Genomic DNA, 16,838 nt, shown 5'->3' on the forward strand with positions numbered 1-16,838 from the left:
GGAGCTTTTGAATGCTTTTTGATGTACTTCTTTCAAAGTGACTTTGCCGATTTATCATGCCCTAAAACACTCTGATTTAACTGGAACCGTGTGACCCCGCCAGGTTGTGGAGAGCGAGGCATCATATCCATGGTCATTGGTATTCCTAGTATACAGATGCTAAATATCATGTAATGATGCTGTTGGTTGGGGGTATGAGCGGGGTTATCGGAAGGGTGGTCAAACTTTTTTTTAATCACTTGTAATGATTTTTGGACAATTAGGCTCCAAATATTAGCATCTGAAAATTAAAAAAATGTTAAAAAAGATGCCGAGACCAAACGTTCCAGTACAATTGTTTTTATTTCTATAATTTTCATAAGTATAAAACAATCACCTCAACATTGTGCGAACATAGTGGATCAAACCTACAGCATGTGAATACATTGAACTTTCTTGAGCCTTCACAATGCATCTGGCTATTTACAGTAGATCAAGTACACAATTTAGGAATCATAAGAGCAAGTCATTGGAAAAATATCTCTTTTATAATAAAATAGGCTTCCCGGCGTCGTTTTCACTCTACTAAAACAAAATTAAAAAGGTGATTGACCTCACTGATCAATGGGACCCAAATGAATGCTGAACGAATGGGGGCGTCCTGTCCTTCTCCTATTACCTTAATTGTGTATGTAAACAGTTGCATGGTTCTTTTCTGCCCCTCCAGCTAGTGCACTTCCAAAGCATAGTGTGTAACCACCAACTGCGCAACAGGGAAGTCACATCATTTGAACTATCGCCTTTCCCAACCATGGAGCACAGGATTAGTGTAAATCAAACATACTTTTGTCTAGGACTTCAGTAAAAAGTTATAGCATAGACCCAAACCCTGCACTCCACGCTGTGAATGGATTTTAGGATTAATGGCTTTGCTATTGTAAAAGTCAAAAGCTGAAAAGAATGATAGATTAAGTACTGAGTTTAATTGTCCAAAAAAACACCTTCCTCTTTTAATCCAACTACACCTTGACAAGTTGAAATGCTGCACAGATATTACTCACAAATAAAGGAGGTGATTTGCCACCACTTGCAGATGAACCAAGTTGTGCCAGCTGCTATTGTGGTCCAGCAAATGGACTACATATAGGCCTCTCATTTACAAGTCTCCCTAAAGCGCAGAGGGCACCTCCTTGATGAGCCCTGGCTCAGGAGTCCCTCCTCAGAGAAGGGAGAGAAGTGTCCGGAACTCACAGTCCGTAAACCCCGGAGTCCCCGCCACTGGTAACAGACCGAAATCCTGATTTTATACAAACTGGGAGCTACAAGCACAGATCAGAACTTCACAGGCATTAACAATAAGAGTCTCAAATAGAGACTGCAGGTTTTAAACCCACTGCCATTAAAACCAAGTGCCCCAAACACTGGCAGCAGGCTAGACATGCCTATTAGAACACAGAACCCCAGGAAGGGTTCGCAAGTCAGAAACTCATGGTTACTGAAACTGAAAGTCACTGATGCTTCTAGCACAACAACCCTGCCCTGTTAAGCCTCAGACACTGTTAGAAGACCAGAACATCAGTGTTATTAAAACTGAGCGCCATAAACACTGGCAGCACTCAACTGCCCTGTTCTTATTGCCCGCTCCCAAGGGCTATACCAGCTGTTACAGGCCCTGAACCAGAGGTATGGGCCCGAGCCACAGGCGAGGGCCTATAACGAGGGAGAGGGCCTTTAACAACTGCTTAGCCCGCTGAGGTTCAAATGTTTTAAATTGAAAAGGGAGAAACAGAAAGACAAAATGTTGGAATGTTGGACCAGAGGTCTAGCCATTATATGCACTGAGCCACTTCAATGACCGTCATGGAGACCATTGTTATTTCAATGTATTTGTGTCATTGTCATGGCTGATCAAAGATATTGGGGGCCAGTGTCATGGGTTAATAATCATAAATTTCAATAGATGCATCACTGTGCACATTTGCTGATGCTTACTATATGTATAGCCTCACTTCTATGTCTTCCGTGCTGAACAAAAGTCTTATTTTAAGACAAGTAAAAATACGGAGTGTGCCTCCAAAATTGTATTTAGCAGTCAGTGCCATAGATTTTGCATCTTCAAGCAGACTGGCGACTGCAACCGATTTCCCATCATTTACAGCAAATCAGAAACTTACAGAGAGCCTGCCCGACGGTTGCTCTTCTGTGATTGGTTGAAAGTTCGGGCAACGCTGGAAGGTTACAAGATGCCCCGCCATTTATTGCTAGCGATGCCCAGTAGAGTCATCTACGACACACCTGATTACATGGGCTAATTCTTCTTTTCTCTGATGTCATAGGCAATTTCTTCAGTATTTAACTTACTGGCCCACCTCTGCATCAATTAAGGCATGAAAGCCATGGAAACCAGCGGAGGCTTGGCACTCAGCTAGAGGCTAGAAGACCAATTTACTGTTTTTTTATCCAGCAGATTGAAATGTGAAAAGAGCTTTTCTGATGGCAACCAGGGCAAACGAATGAAGTGCGCCTGCTTGCATGGAGCTTAATTTAAAAAAATACTTTTAACAGGCTAATCCCTTATTGGTTTACTCTATTTTCAATTGTATGTAAAGAGTACTTCATCCTGCAAACTAGAACTCAGCAAATCTGCTTTGCAGGTGAAGACCCACTAGTGGGCCTGCAATTTCAATCTGACTTGGCATTTGTACTGCGAGAGATAAGTTCTACTATTTGGCAACTCGAGGACCCCATGGAACGTCTGACGCCACCATACGCGAAGGGAGCCTAAAACGATGCTTTCTTTGCTAAAATGGGAGAAGCAATAAGTTATTAAATAAGACGGACAAGTGTCTTCATATAAAAATATCTTTGATGGACTTTGCAGATGTAGTCAGGTAAGCCACTTAAATGAAAATGATTCTTTAAACATGCCAGGATACTATTATACCTGCAACTAATGGTTGTATTACAAGGCTTTTGAAAAGTGTTATGAAGTATGCATCACAGTTGTCCTTTTTCATCTTATTTTTCAGCACCCAACAGTTACATTTTTCCTTTGCAAATTCATCAGGGAGTAGTGCAACTAATATGCATGTTTTAGTCAAAACCTTCCCCTCAGTCAACCACTGTGTGAGTTTTGCACTCTTTAAACTGAGATGTAGAATTTCATTTTTTATCCTTCATGTAGCAGAATCTAAAATGTCAGCAGTTTCCGGATTATCTCTCATAAGAATACGATAATTGTTTATTTAAGGAGAAATCAACAAAAAATAATGCAACACAGCTTGAAAGAATACTCTTGAAATGGTGTTTGAAAAAGATGTCATCAATGCAGTTTTCAAAAAATTCCGATTGGAATGTTATCATTTGCAACAAAAGGGAGCAGACTGTACAATTTAACTTAAGTGGGGTTCGAGGTAGAGCAGTGGAGGAACGTTTAAACATATAGAAATATTTATGTGGGTCTTTGATAGTTCACTGCAGGCCGTTTTTGTTGCTTTTTCCCCTCTTGGGCATGCCAGACATTTCTAGATTCTGCGCTAGAAGGCTTTGCTGAAACAGAATTAACTCAAAAAAGAAGTTCTATTACAAAGAAACAAATCTACTAAATGGAAAAAATGTAACGAGTTGTTTTGCCTCTTTTACAATATACTTTATCATTTCCACACAAATAAAATATGACTCATACCTGCGAAAGTGATATCAAAAATTCATAATGCATGAGCAGTGTTCAGTGTAAACCGAAAAATATAAAAAATAACAAAAAAATCCCCCTCCCAATGTCTAAGTAATGTGGTTTTCGTCTTAAAAGTGATCGCTCAACCTACACAACCATCAATTAAAAGTCATAAAAGGTCAACTCTAAAATTCAAACACATAAAACATGACATAAATCATACAAAGAAGCAGAATAATATTTTTGGTCAACTATTTTCCTGTTACCATTTCTACCAGGTGTTTTAAAAAGAAACATAATACATTTCTTAAATACAGTATATATTAATTACAGTCACATCTCATGCAGTTGTCTTCTGTACAATGAAATCTTCTCAGTAGTATGACAGGTGTGTACATTCCCATAGGCCTGGTGATGGTGGTGATGAAGAGACTCTAGCATGCTCAAAATGAAGCCAACACACTCATTCAATAACAGCCAGGCTGCTACAAAACAGAGAAAACGAAACAAAGTTGCAACTGTGAAGCAAATGGTTGAATATACATCACATTTTGGTATCAAAAGAATCTATAGAGTAGTGATGCGACAGATTCGAAGTTACGGTACAGAGGGCAATGGAGGACGACAACGGAACACAACGTAAGGAAGGCACTCTTTTCAGAGCTACAATGGGGCTTTGTCGTACAGTGAGGCATTTGGTACACAAAGTCACAATTATAGGCGAAGCATTTTTTCACATTGCAGATTGTCTTCCCACAAAAAAAGTTCAGAAATCTCACAGGTGTGAAATACGAATTTGCAATACAAGGATTCCAGTCAGTGAAAATGCTCACCTGGTGAGTTTTTTAAATATATACTATTATATATATATACATATACACAGTACGTATTGACATTTCTTCTGCAGCTTATTGTAGACGGGGCTATAAAGATTGTTGTGATGGATGCATGTATCCCTCAACTAATCAGAGATACTGATTGCTGGAAATTGCCCAAAAAATAGTCAAGATTGTGGATCCTACTGTACACTACAAAGGTCGTCGGTCTAGGTTTGTTGTTTAATGAACTACACTCAGAGCGTGGATGCTAACTGGAAAGGCATCCAAAGCTCTGGGAGTGAGTATGGTTTATCACCAGAGAAGGGCATCACAGGTTTCAGTAACCAAGTGCAATCGGAGACGGAGGCGGGAGGAAACAACTACCTAGAGAGCAAATCCACCTAAAAGCAGGCCTGGGAAATAAGGTATATCAAAAACAGTCATGCGTTTCCTCCTGGAAAATCTCTAAAAACAATAATGCATCTTCAAGCTATATACAAAAAGGGTCATAATCTCAGGATGTACAACATGATCTAATCAACAAATGATCCCCCACCACATCCCCGTTTCGGGTAGCATCGGTATGCCAACTCTGAAGACACCATTGCAGGAAGAGAATTAATGTTGGAAGAAGAACAATGATGAGTGTAGACAGTCGTCCTAGTGGGTCTCAGCCAAGTGATTTGAAATATTAGCAACATATATTCAGGCCTGGTTATATACATCTTGTGCAGCACGTCTCGGTCTTGCTGTTTCTTGTTACTGAAACACAGCTTTCTGCTAGCCTGCACAAGATGGTACTCCCGTCAAGGACCATGGGTCTAACTCGTTTGCCTGAGAAATGCATCAATTAATTTACATAATCATTCTTCATCTTAATTACCATAGCCTCTCCCTTCTCTTATACCATCTGCACATGTTCTTGAAACCTTGAATTCTATGAAAGGTTTTGCATTTTCAACCTTGTTTTAGGTTCCAGCTCTCAAAGGTAGCTGGTCATATAGATTTGAATGCATACAGTTCTCTCCCTAGCCCACAATTTAGCAATCCAGTTATTGCACCGTTTTGTGTAGAAATAAGCTACAAACAAATGTATCCAATTTTGTTTTTGACAATTCACCCACTTTAGCCTGATAGTCGGACCTATGCAAACCCTGCTGGCTTCTGCTGATGTTTGAACTTGAGAGACTTCAGTTTGAGTTACAACTTAGAGTTCCTTTATTCACAACTTTCTCTGCCTGTGCTTCAAGAACGGCTTTTCCTCCTCGCCTGTGGGAAAGAGCAGAAAATACAACGATTGGTTAAAACCATCAAACCCACCAGGAAGGATTCTATGATTTACATAACCCAACGCACATAGCATTACTTGATTTGTTGATCCAGTTTACTGATCCTCTTGTGGCTGTAAACAATGCACATTGACAACGCTAACTCTTTCAGAAGATGGTGCTCATTAAACAAAGCAGATGAAACAACAGTACAGTATTGGCTTTGTCTATACCACCTTATCTTACAAAAACTCACAGTGGAAAAATTGCAACATTCTACCATTCCTCATTGATACTCACTGCGTCACCGCTCCCCAGAACCTAAGTTATTGCCTCCGAGCATCAATTTCAAGACAGTGGTACAGCCTGCGATAAGCATCAATCAGTGGCCACTGCCAGCAACCCATCAAAGCCCAGTCAGATAAGAATCAAGGGATGGCATACTTCACCCAATTATGACATGGTCAGGTGGGGTGGTAGAATGCTGGTGGGGTAGCGGAAGTCCCAAATCTCTCCCTCCTTGAGCTCTGAAAATCTCTTAGAATTCCACCACCAGCCTGCTGCACAAGTGTGTTAAGCTGAAGGAATCCCTGGGCACTCCTTTAGCACTGGTTAGTGGCAGGTGGCTACTACCAGCCTTGGACATCAAAGCACCTAAGATGCACACAACTCCTTGGGGATTCCCTTTCAGACATCTGCTATATTATGCATGTGTGTAATGTCAGCAAAGGAATCGCTAGGATGTCCCTTTAATCAGGTGGTATGTGCACAGCCCAAGAAAAGCAATCATTGAAGTTAACAGTGTCCTAGGTGCCTCAGACCCTCAGGACTTTTTTGTTTTTGTTTTATGTAGTGCGAACTCTACCCAAAGGTATCAGAGCACTTTACATGAGCGCCAGTTGCGTTACAGTCAGACACATTCATTTTTGTAAGGCACAGGGAGATTAAGTGATTTGCCCAGAATCACAGGATGTTGACCGTCCCCGCAGAGACTTCAACCCGGCTCCCCAGCTTTGAGGTCGACCCTCTAGCTCAGGCCACATCCTCTCTCCAGACATTTCAGATAATTTATAGCCATTGACAAATGCTTGCACATTCTAACTCCCTTGGATTCCCCAGCGTCCGGGGGCCTCCCCAGGGCACCACTCAGCAGGTGGTGGTCCTTCAAGGACGCCAAGTTAAGGAGGAAAATCACCATGGAACTGCTTGCACTGCTATTCTGCTGCCTATCACTGGCTAACATCCTCTAATCATCACTTACCAACCTTGTAATCAAGAGCAAGAGCCGTCTACAGGCCTCAAAGGGGGTGTTGGTATTCAGGTATGAGTGGAGACGGTGTCTCTGCCCAGGACCAAAGGAGGACATTAGTAACTGAGCATGGATCCAATCCTTGGGGTAACAAGGAGAATGCACCACTACCTCTAAGGGTGGCCACGAATGTTGTCAGTATAGTTGCTACATAATCACCCACATTGAGCATCAGCACCTGAAACAATAAGCACATCACAAAAGAATGATTCGAAGAAAGTGCGCATTGGAAAACGAGAAGCTTGCATCCCATATGAGGGGGCCTGGCACTTTGTACACATACTATCACTAAAGGAAGCGTGTATTGTGTCATGGGACGCATCCCCAGGCCTGGACTCCTCGTTATTTTCTACCGGACATTTCCCCGATGGGCTGGAGGCTTTGGCGGCCGGTGTTTGGGGCAAGGGCCGCTGCTGGGACCTATGTTACTTTCTCTAGATTCCCCTGGTGATTAATTCAGGCAGCGGCTAAGGGCGCAATGTGCTGAGACAAGAGACCTCTCTGAGCATTCCTGCACTTAAAGCTCGCTCCAACTGAAAAGGTTTCACAAGACTGGGTGTAAATACTACATGCAGAGTATTTTGGTACTTCATGTAAGCGTCACTCTCTAAGAAGCCAGGCCTCTGTTAAACAACTAACTACCACTAACATAAAAGCCTTGTCATACAGCCACAGCTTGCAAAATGACGCCATGGAGAACTAGCAGTATTCGTATTCTCAGCTCAGTGATATCCACTGCCAGCCCCTGGACGTCAAGGTTATTCTATGTTTGTTTAGTATTTGTTCACCCTTTCAGCAAACAAGGGGTAAATGCGAATACTAGACAGCGTGGCACAAGGTTCTTGTTAATATATTTGCAACAGTACCCACAGTAGAGGTGGCATCAGTGTCTAATACAATCAATGCATCTTGCAATAAAGTAATCAATGCTACTGATAGGGCACATAATTCTGCAGACTCCTGGTGGAGAATAAGCTATGGTGGGTCGGTCTGACCCGGGCAGAGTCCGCGTGCCAGGAGACCTGAGGGAGACTAGTTCAGAAAATTGCATTATGTTTTTTTTTTAGGTAATACATTCCATTGCATCAACCAAAATACAAGACTACATCACCAATATTTAGATCTTAGCATAAATAAGGCAGCGAAACCGTCATAGGGTGGTGAGGAACTTTCTGTGCTATGGGTTCCCAACCTTATTTGGTTCAACAAAAAAGTTACAGTTCTACAATCCTGTTGGCCAACCTTTCCCTGATCAGCACAGATCTCTAGTAAAACTGATACCTACCAATACTGGGTCAAAAAGTGACATTCATCGCACAATCCATAAAAAAGAGTACAAGAAGGCTTTAAAAATCGAAATTGAACAAAATGTGGTTTGAATATCAGGATTTCTAGAGCCACAGCTACTCCGAGGAGTGTCCCGGCACGAAAACGGAAAGTAAGAAGCAGAGACTGAAAGATTTGGAGGGTGAAAAGCCATGTCGAGTGGTTTTCTGAAAGGCCTCTCACTTTCAGTTTGACATAGTTCAATGGGAAGTCTATTCCAGGCTTGATGGCCCAGAAGAGAGAAGGATCTTCCTCCTTTTTCTGTCAGATTAAATCTCAGTACTTTGCCCAAATGGCCATAGGAAGAACCAAGACTTCTAAGGGGAGTGTAGCAGTGGATCCTGAAGAGAGGTACTTGTGGCCAGAGTGGCTAAAGGCGTTGTGCATGAGGACAAGAGTCTTGAACAGGATCCTTTTATTGACAGGGAGCCAGTGCCGGTTCTTCAGATGCAACAAGACCGGAGTTCGTCCAGGTAGGTTGAGAACCAGCAATTACCAATGATGTGTTTAGGAGTAAACATATTCAAATGCAAATGAAGTAGTTTAAAATAATCTGTGTTACCCTTCTGCTTGTTATTCTATAGCATGTCCTCAAATAAATGCATAGGGTGGTTCAAATGTGTCACTAGTGTTTATGGATGCAGTGAAAATGTTTGCATCTTACAAAGCCAGCTGCTCCACCAAGGTTATGATAAGCCTGCACTCGCTGCATAGCAGAGCGGTAAGGTATTTCAGAGGTCACAGAGGTTGGTGACTTCATGGGGAATTGGCATGTCATAGAAGGTTGAGGGTACTGAACATTTTGGAATTATGAGCAGGAAAAAACAAACTCTGAGGGGTAACAGCGAGTACAAGTGGGCACACTGCCATTTCAAAGGGACATCAAAGTATAAAAGTGGCATAAAAGCTGCAAGTGAGAGGTGGGGTGTGCTGAGGATTTGGGGTGTTAGTTGAAAGAAGCAGGTGATGAGGCAAGTCCCACAGGGAAGGGGAAGGGAGGGAGAAGGGAACGCATAGGTATGTTTTTCTGTTTACACGGTGAGCATGACTGCCTCAACTAGGACACAATTCTCTTTTTCGAGTCAAAATATATTGAAAACTAAAATAGACAATGCTCTTTACCATTACTTATCAGGAGGTGCTCAATTCATTCCTGGCTCCGAGTCACTTCTAGAATTGAATATATTCAAGAGACATCACACTGTGACCCTTTCATGGATGTGTACTGAAATTCTGGCACTCTATTGCACCCTCACTTTGCATTGTCCTCTCCCTCTCAGCCTTGAAGACCTGAAAGGCCATTCATTTGAAAGATATGTCCAAGCCTGATCTCTGGTTCCTCTCATTGCATCACTAAATCAATTCTCCTTAGCCGTGAGCTCTTTTTAGGTCTCGCCTACGCAGCGCGCAAGCGCTACTTTGGAGTGACCTTTTGGAATCACTCTGGGCTTTATTGGAAACTTGTGCATGTACTGCACTGTTTCCAATGAGCATGGACGGGATTTACCTTGTGGTAGCGAGCACCTGCGCCATCTGTTTGCAATTATCGCGCCTTGCTGCTCGCTCACTCAAGGTAAAGTCTGTCCATGGACTTCTTCCGGCCGCGCTCCACTTAAATTCCTTTCAGGTCGCAATTTATAAACAGTGAAGCTCGCACACTGCTGCCTCTCCCCGTGCACGTGCCCTCCTCGCAGCACAGGGCACGGCTGAAGGGCTCCGAACGGTTACGTAATCCCAGCAGCATGAGCCTAGGTGCGCGGCCTGCAGGCTGCAGCTTGGTTTCGGTTTCTTATGTTTTTATCGATGGCACGGTGGCGGAGCGTCTCTTAGGAGTGGCAGGGGAGACTTTCGACAAACGTGTGCTTCTGAGGTCTGGTTGGGCATCGAGAGACGCCCAGTCAGAATCAAATGTATGTGTAATTTGGCCTGGGGAAATTTACAGTGCTGTCGAAAGGCAGGATGATTAGACACCGGAACAATAGTGCGTCACATGTGGGATTTGTTCCTGTGAAACGCCGTTTGGGAGTGTGGCGTGGTGAGACTTTTAGAGCCTGTCAGCGCAGCGCTGGCTCTTTACTTCAATGAAGAACAGATAGCACAGACACATATTTCTCCAGCTATCATCCTCCCAACTAAACTGACCGAAGCGGTAACATCCTGGCTGAACAACCAAGGAAGCAGCGCTCCGAAGGTAAGGGCGACGCGAATCCTCATAGGCTCTCACGATTTTATTATTGTCCCGTCCCTCACGGCCCTTCTTTCGATCATCCGGAGTATAGTAAATTTTGGACCTGCACTCTCGGTTTCATTTTGTAGGGAATCCGGATGGTGCGTCCATTCTTGCTTTACTTGGCGACTAACAGCCTGGTATTTGTGGGCGTGCTTTCTGTGCACTTCACGGGAATATTCATATGAAATCAAAAGTACGACATGCCGTCTTCCAGATATCAAAGCAGCCAAGGGAGCTGAAAAGGGAGGTGAAGCTTTTATACTCATTGGCCAAGATCACACAATATTGTCAAGAAGTGAAGCTGGGATTTCCTTTGTACCGGGAGGCAAAGACAGAGCTGCCTTTGGGCGAAGGGCACGTTTGAACATGTTTTTCAAGTTCGTTTTTTCCTCCGGTCATACTTTGAGCAAACGTCCTTACTCAAACCACACTCACTGTACACCAGTCAGCTGAGCTAGATAGTGCAAGCACACCTTACGGCCAGAGCTGCCGATTTTGGAGCTGAGGAACTAGGTTCGAGCCTCACCGTCTGCTCAGCATATTGTGATTCTGGGCAAATTACGTAATCTCCCCATTCCTACCAAAAATGAATGTCTCCTGGTGCAATGTATCTGGTACTCATGTAAAGCGCTCCCTTCGGGTCGAGTTCGCGCTATATAATTCTGCAAAAATAAATGAGTACATTGAAATGCACACACACCACTGTCTGACATCGACTTACGATTTGTAGCCCACTTGTACTAGCTAGCATTCTGGCCTCTCGCTTGCGTAAGGTTATCCCATCTCTCATACACTATACCCAAGTAGGATTTGTTCCGGGGCGTTCCTCTAGGAACCATCTTTGCACTCTTGCCCACACACTATGGTATGCCAAGAATCTTCCTGATGACGCTTTGGCCTTGTCGCTTGACGTGGAAAAGGCGTCTGATAGGATTGAATGGAATTATCTTTTTAGGGTGTTACAAAAATTCGGCCTGGGAGTTCAATTCATAAACAAAATACGCTTGTTGTACAAAAATCCGTCGGCACAGGTAAATTGTGGGGGCTTTATCTCAGATTCATTCTCTATCAACCGAGGTAACCGTTAGGGTTGCCCCCTCTCCCCGTTACTCTTTCTTCGAGCCATGGAACCGTTAGCTGCCTCCTTAAGACAATCTACTTCTATTAAGGGCATTTCTCTTCTGACAGGTGAATCCAAAATCTACCGCTACGCAAATGATATTCTTCTTACACTCACAGATCTCTCCACCTCTTTACCGTCTGTGTTACAAAGAATAGATGACTTCTCCTCCCTTTCCGGGTACAAAATTAATTGGAACAAAAGCGAAGCGCTGCCCATCTATAACGGGACCACAATAGCGGCCATTCAAGGTTTTCCCTTTCAATGGAAATCTTCTAATCTCAAATATTTGGGCATACTAGTAAACAAAGGTCTAGAAGGTATGGTTACGGATAATCTCAACCCCCTCATTGCTCAAATGCAACGTGATTTTGAAAAATGGAAGGAATTGGGTCTCTCAATGCGGGGCAGGTTTCAAGCCGTGAAAATGGCCACTCTCTCTCGTTTTCTTTATGTCTTGTCATGCTCCCTATTCAGGTCCCTTTAACCATGTTACGCTCAATTGACTCTAAGATAAAATCTTTTATATGGAACTCTGCCAAACCCCGTCTCTCTACTTCAAAACTAAAGGCTCATCGCTCCAATGGAGGAATAGGTCTGCCCTCAGTGGAGCCTTATTCTTTGGCATTACAACTTTCTCAAATGTCATATATGCTTTCACATTCATCGGCTGCGCCACAGTGGGTACATCTTGAACATTACCTTTCATTAACAAAAGCAGGTCTTTCTGTTTTATACGGCTCGGAATCTTGTCCCTGAGACTCCACTAATCCTATCTTGTTGGCTATGCGTGCTGCTTGGCAAAGGGCACGCATCCTTGTCTCCATAGGAAAGCACCATTATGGAATAATTCTGCAATTCCTATTAATAGAAAATCAAGTTTTAGGCCTATTTGGGAAACAGCAGGTGTTTCCAACCTAGATCAACTTTTTTTCAAACGGTGATATTAAATCATTTGTCCAACTGCAGGAAGAAATTCATTTGCCTGATGTACAACTCTCAAAATACAACCAGTTACGACAATCCTTACGGAGAAGTCTAGGACCTCCACCATGGCTCTTGCCGACTCACCAATTGTGACATATCTTCACACTTGGGGTAAGATGAAAGGAGCTACATCTGGCTTCTATCAAACTCTTACTTCGCATCTCTTTTCTCAACCCTTATCACAAACTTTACGTACTAAATGGCAAACCTTATTATCAGTCTCTTATACCGATGATGAATGGTCTGACATTCTTAGCAATCTCAATAAGGGTGCACGTGAAGCACGATTGAAATTTTGCTTATTCAAGATTTTACATGATTGGCAGTGGTCACAAACAAAACTGCATAAAGCTGGCCTGCTTCCCCAGTCTAACTGCTGGAGATGTGATAGTATGTCTTGTAACATTTCTCATATCATCTGTGGATGTCCAGTGATCCAAAACTTTTGGAATTATATAGGTAAAACCTTATGTTCCAAGATGCCTCTACAAATTACACTTTCGTATGCTACCATTCTTCTGCATGATACATGTCAGTCACAATCACTTTCTAAACCACAAGTCCGACTTTTACACACAGCCTTAGCTACAGCCAAACTTTGTATATTACGGCAATGGAAATTGCCCCAACCACCATCACAAGAAATATGGATGGTGGCCATGATCCAAACAGCTTCCTACGAACATATTATATACAACATACAGGATCAATCTGATCTCTTTCTTAGAGTATGGTCACCTTTTCTAACTTCAAATACCGATACTAATGTTAATAACTCATCTACGCAGTAATTTAATTTCTATTTCCTCTTACTCTCACTTTAACTCTCACTCATTATTCATTATTGGTGGTTATAAACACTAATACATATTTTATTTATCTACTATTTGTTGTTGTTTTTAATAGCTACTCACCAGAGCATTTACATGTAATTCTGTATCTTTTAATATATATACTTATACATGTGTGTCCCTCTGCTTACACTTTCATTCTGCACAATATACCTATTGTTTTCATTTACAGTTTGCACATTTCTCTATATTATCCATTTCATTATCTTTCTCTATTCTTATCTCGCAATTCTTTTTCCTACTTCATCTCCCTTGGCTCTGTAACAATATATTCATATACCTGTAGTATATTGTAATGTAATTTATTTCATTTTGTCTCTATCAAAGAATATTACTTTTTACTTTTATCTTTCTCTGAATCAGCATAATTACTTTGTTATGTGTGTCGTCTTCTTTTCCTTAAAACATACTCCTATTGCATTATGCTTCATATTTGTACATTTTCTCTTATTGATTTATTTTGTGATCCCTTCCTCCCTTCCCTTAATTCCATATTTTATGGCCTCAATATAAATCCACATATTTGTCTTTGCATTTATATGTTTATGTATTTATTAAATGATATAGTATGATTAATTATTCAGAAAGTTTTACTATATGCTTATATATAACAATTTTCTTCTATATTTATTGTATGAAAATGCATACAATTATATATGTATTTTGATTTTTTTTATGTGTATATTTCAATACAAAATTGATACATGTAGCTCACTTGTACTGTTTTCATTATCTGTACTTGAAGGAAATGTGTGTCGTGTAGGATGCTGCAACAAACATCATGTAATAATAACAAGGGAGCCACTTTAAAATTCCAACAAACATTGGCATAGTCAATAGGTCTCGCCTTTGGGACCTTATAAGTGTTTAGTTATCCAGCACAATATCCTTGGTGCAACATCAACTGTTGCATGGCTAAACACTTATAAGGTCCCAAAGGCGAGACCTATTGGCTATGCCAATGCTTGTTTTTTATTGTCGTTTGCCGAATCTTGGAACAACCTTGAATGTAAATATTTTTGTATTTCAACACCTATTATCATTATATTTAGACTCTTTATTGAATACTTTTATTTGAAATCTGTTATATATAATGTTTATGTTCATGTTATTCAATCCTGATATTCCTATCTGTACCATACCAATACTCTGATTCTATTTGTTACAAATGTTTTCTTTCCCTTTTCTATGTAAAGCAATCTTATGCCCTTGTTTTTGAGATGCAACAATACAAATAAAACAAATATTACTGCCACCAGCAACCTAATCTAAGAGGGTTCTCACAGCTTTGCCCGTGAAATGGCTGTCTCCAGGGAATCAATAATATTGCAGGAGAGAGACATTAGCCCGTACACATACCTTCAGCCACTCTGAAAGATAGCCATTCAATTTTTTGAAAATCACCAATCCTAGAACAGGTTTGGAATTTTTTTATTTGTGATAGTCATCTCGTTGAACGTCAATCATCGACATAATTTGGCGCCTCTATTAAACGACACCTCAACAGAACTTATTGTAGTACCTCCCACAGACTTATGCCAAGCACTTACTTAATTTATCCATTTGTTGGTTTTTACAAAAATCCATCTCTTTGTGCATGTAATGTTTTGAAAGTTGGTGATTTCTATGCCCAAGCTTATTGCTAAACTAGGATTTTTTCCATTTTTGGAAAGGTTGCCAATGTGGCTGGGGTTACATTTTTTCTGCATATGAAAATCACTTCTTTACAGCACTTGAAAATAGGGCGTTTCAGTCATTTTCATATCAATGTTTCCCATTTACATCAGCATTTTTCACGGTAACAAAAAATGGTATGTAGATTATGTGCAGATCAGTCATTGAGAAGGTTTATGAAGGACCACAAGGTTAGAGTATTGTGGTTATTCCTCACATTCCAGATGGCCTCACCCTCCACACTCCTTAGTTATGACAGTAGCAAATCCACTACACTGGCAGATTTAGCACCACCATTGTGTGTTTAGGTACTTTCGAGCAAGTGTACCAAAAGCTAAAGGCATAGTACCATATGCTTCGGTCTTCTGTATAACTCACCCCAGTAGCAAGAGACACAGAGCTAGTAATTTGCGGTACATTAATGTCCTGAACGTAAGTGACACGCCTGGGGGGAGGGAGGTTGGAAGAGGGGGGGGGGTAGTTGTGGGAAGGGATTTCTACACCTGGGACTGCATACCTGTAAGGAAGTGGTACTGTGAGTGAATACTGAATTAACTGCATATACTGGCCGACCACTACTCTGCATGATACTTGCTGCATTAATGGTATCCCATGCTGGCTAATGACTATGTTCCTGAGCAGCAGAGTTGTGGCATAATACCTCCATGTAACCTTTGTGAAACCTAACAAACTTTGTTTATAAAAAAAACCAAGAGAGACACAGAGCTAGAACAGTAAACACACACTCCATTAGATCCTTGTTGGTCGGTCCTTGTATATCTAGGTATATATTGGGCAATTGGGTGAGGGTGTGAGTGTGTGTAGCATTTGTGCAGGGGTGTGTTAATGTTGTGGCAGCAATGCTGCATTGTTGTGCCTGAGTGAAGACTGAGGTTTCTTTTCTGGAGACTCTGCTCTATTCTACGTCTCTCATGAAACTGTTGGGTTGGGCCGGCTGTATTATTTGTCTAGCCCACCTTCTGTTTGCTGTGTCTATCACATCATATATATTACCGTCTCTGTTCCCAAAGTCGTAATCAGAAGGAAGGGAACAGCCAACAACTACGGGTTCTGGCTATTTGGTAGATAAAAATTATTTTTCTTTCTGAGCATCTTGTCTTTGTCTATAATATTGCTTTACTGTTAGAGCTAAGGACTTCATACCTAGATGTTTGTTTTGGTAAATTTCTCTGCTGGTTCCCTTCCCAAACAGCAGGTGCTAGAGTCATTTGAACAAAGAGCAGCTTTCTGGAGAAGGGTGAGCCCAGTTACACCACTGGTATGCAGCATGGATGCCCCAAGCCTAACCGGATTCTAAGGCCCTCATTATCAGCAACATCTTCATTTCAATGGGGCTCAGAGCAGCAGATACCCCAATTATGTAATCCATGAGAACACCGCATATCTCTTATATTCACACTGAGATTTCAGGTTCTGAAAAGTCTCTGTGAGAAAGTACAGGCAAAATTATTAATTAGCAAGGCCCCCCACCCAGTAATTCCTCATTTCTCTTTGGAACCTCAAGGCTAACTTGTAATGGGTCAGATGTTTCCCATCCCCAGAGTTTTCGGTACCACAAGTATGAGTAGCTCTGTAATTGGGA

At 41.6% G+C, this 16,838-nt stretch overlaps 1 protein-coding gene across 2 annotated transcripts in view; it reads right to left on the reverse strand.

Annotated features, from left to right (window-relative positions):
* Nucleotides 1-323: 323 nt before the first annotated feature.
* The window catches only part of ATP2A3 (ATPase sarcoplasmic/endoplasmic reticulum Ca2+ transporting 3), a 469,813-nt gene continuing 453,298 nt past the window's right edge, over nt 324-16,838 (reverse strand). For both annotated transcript variants that reach the window (XM_085649576.1, XM_085649575.1), the window contains one exon: nt 324-5,739. In XM_085649576.1, the coding sequence (XP_085505702.1) occupies nt 5,693-5,739 (47 nt within the window). In that variant the 3' untranslated portion in view covers nt 324-5,692. The remainder of the gene's footprint in view (nt 5,740-16,838) is intronic.

This window comes from Triturus cristatus, chromosome 3_2, assembly GCF_964204655.1.
Source record: "Triturus cristatus chromosome 3_2, aTriCri1.1, whole genome shotgun sequence".
NCBI lineage: Eukaryota > Metazoa > Chordata > Amphibia > Caudata > Salamandridae > Triturus > Triturus cristatus.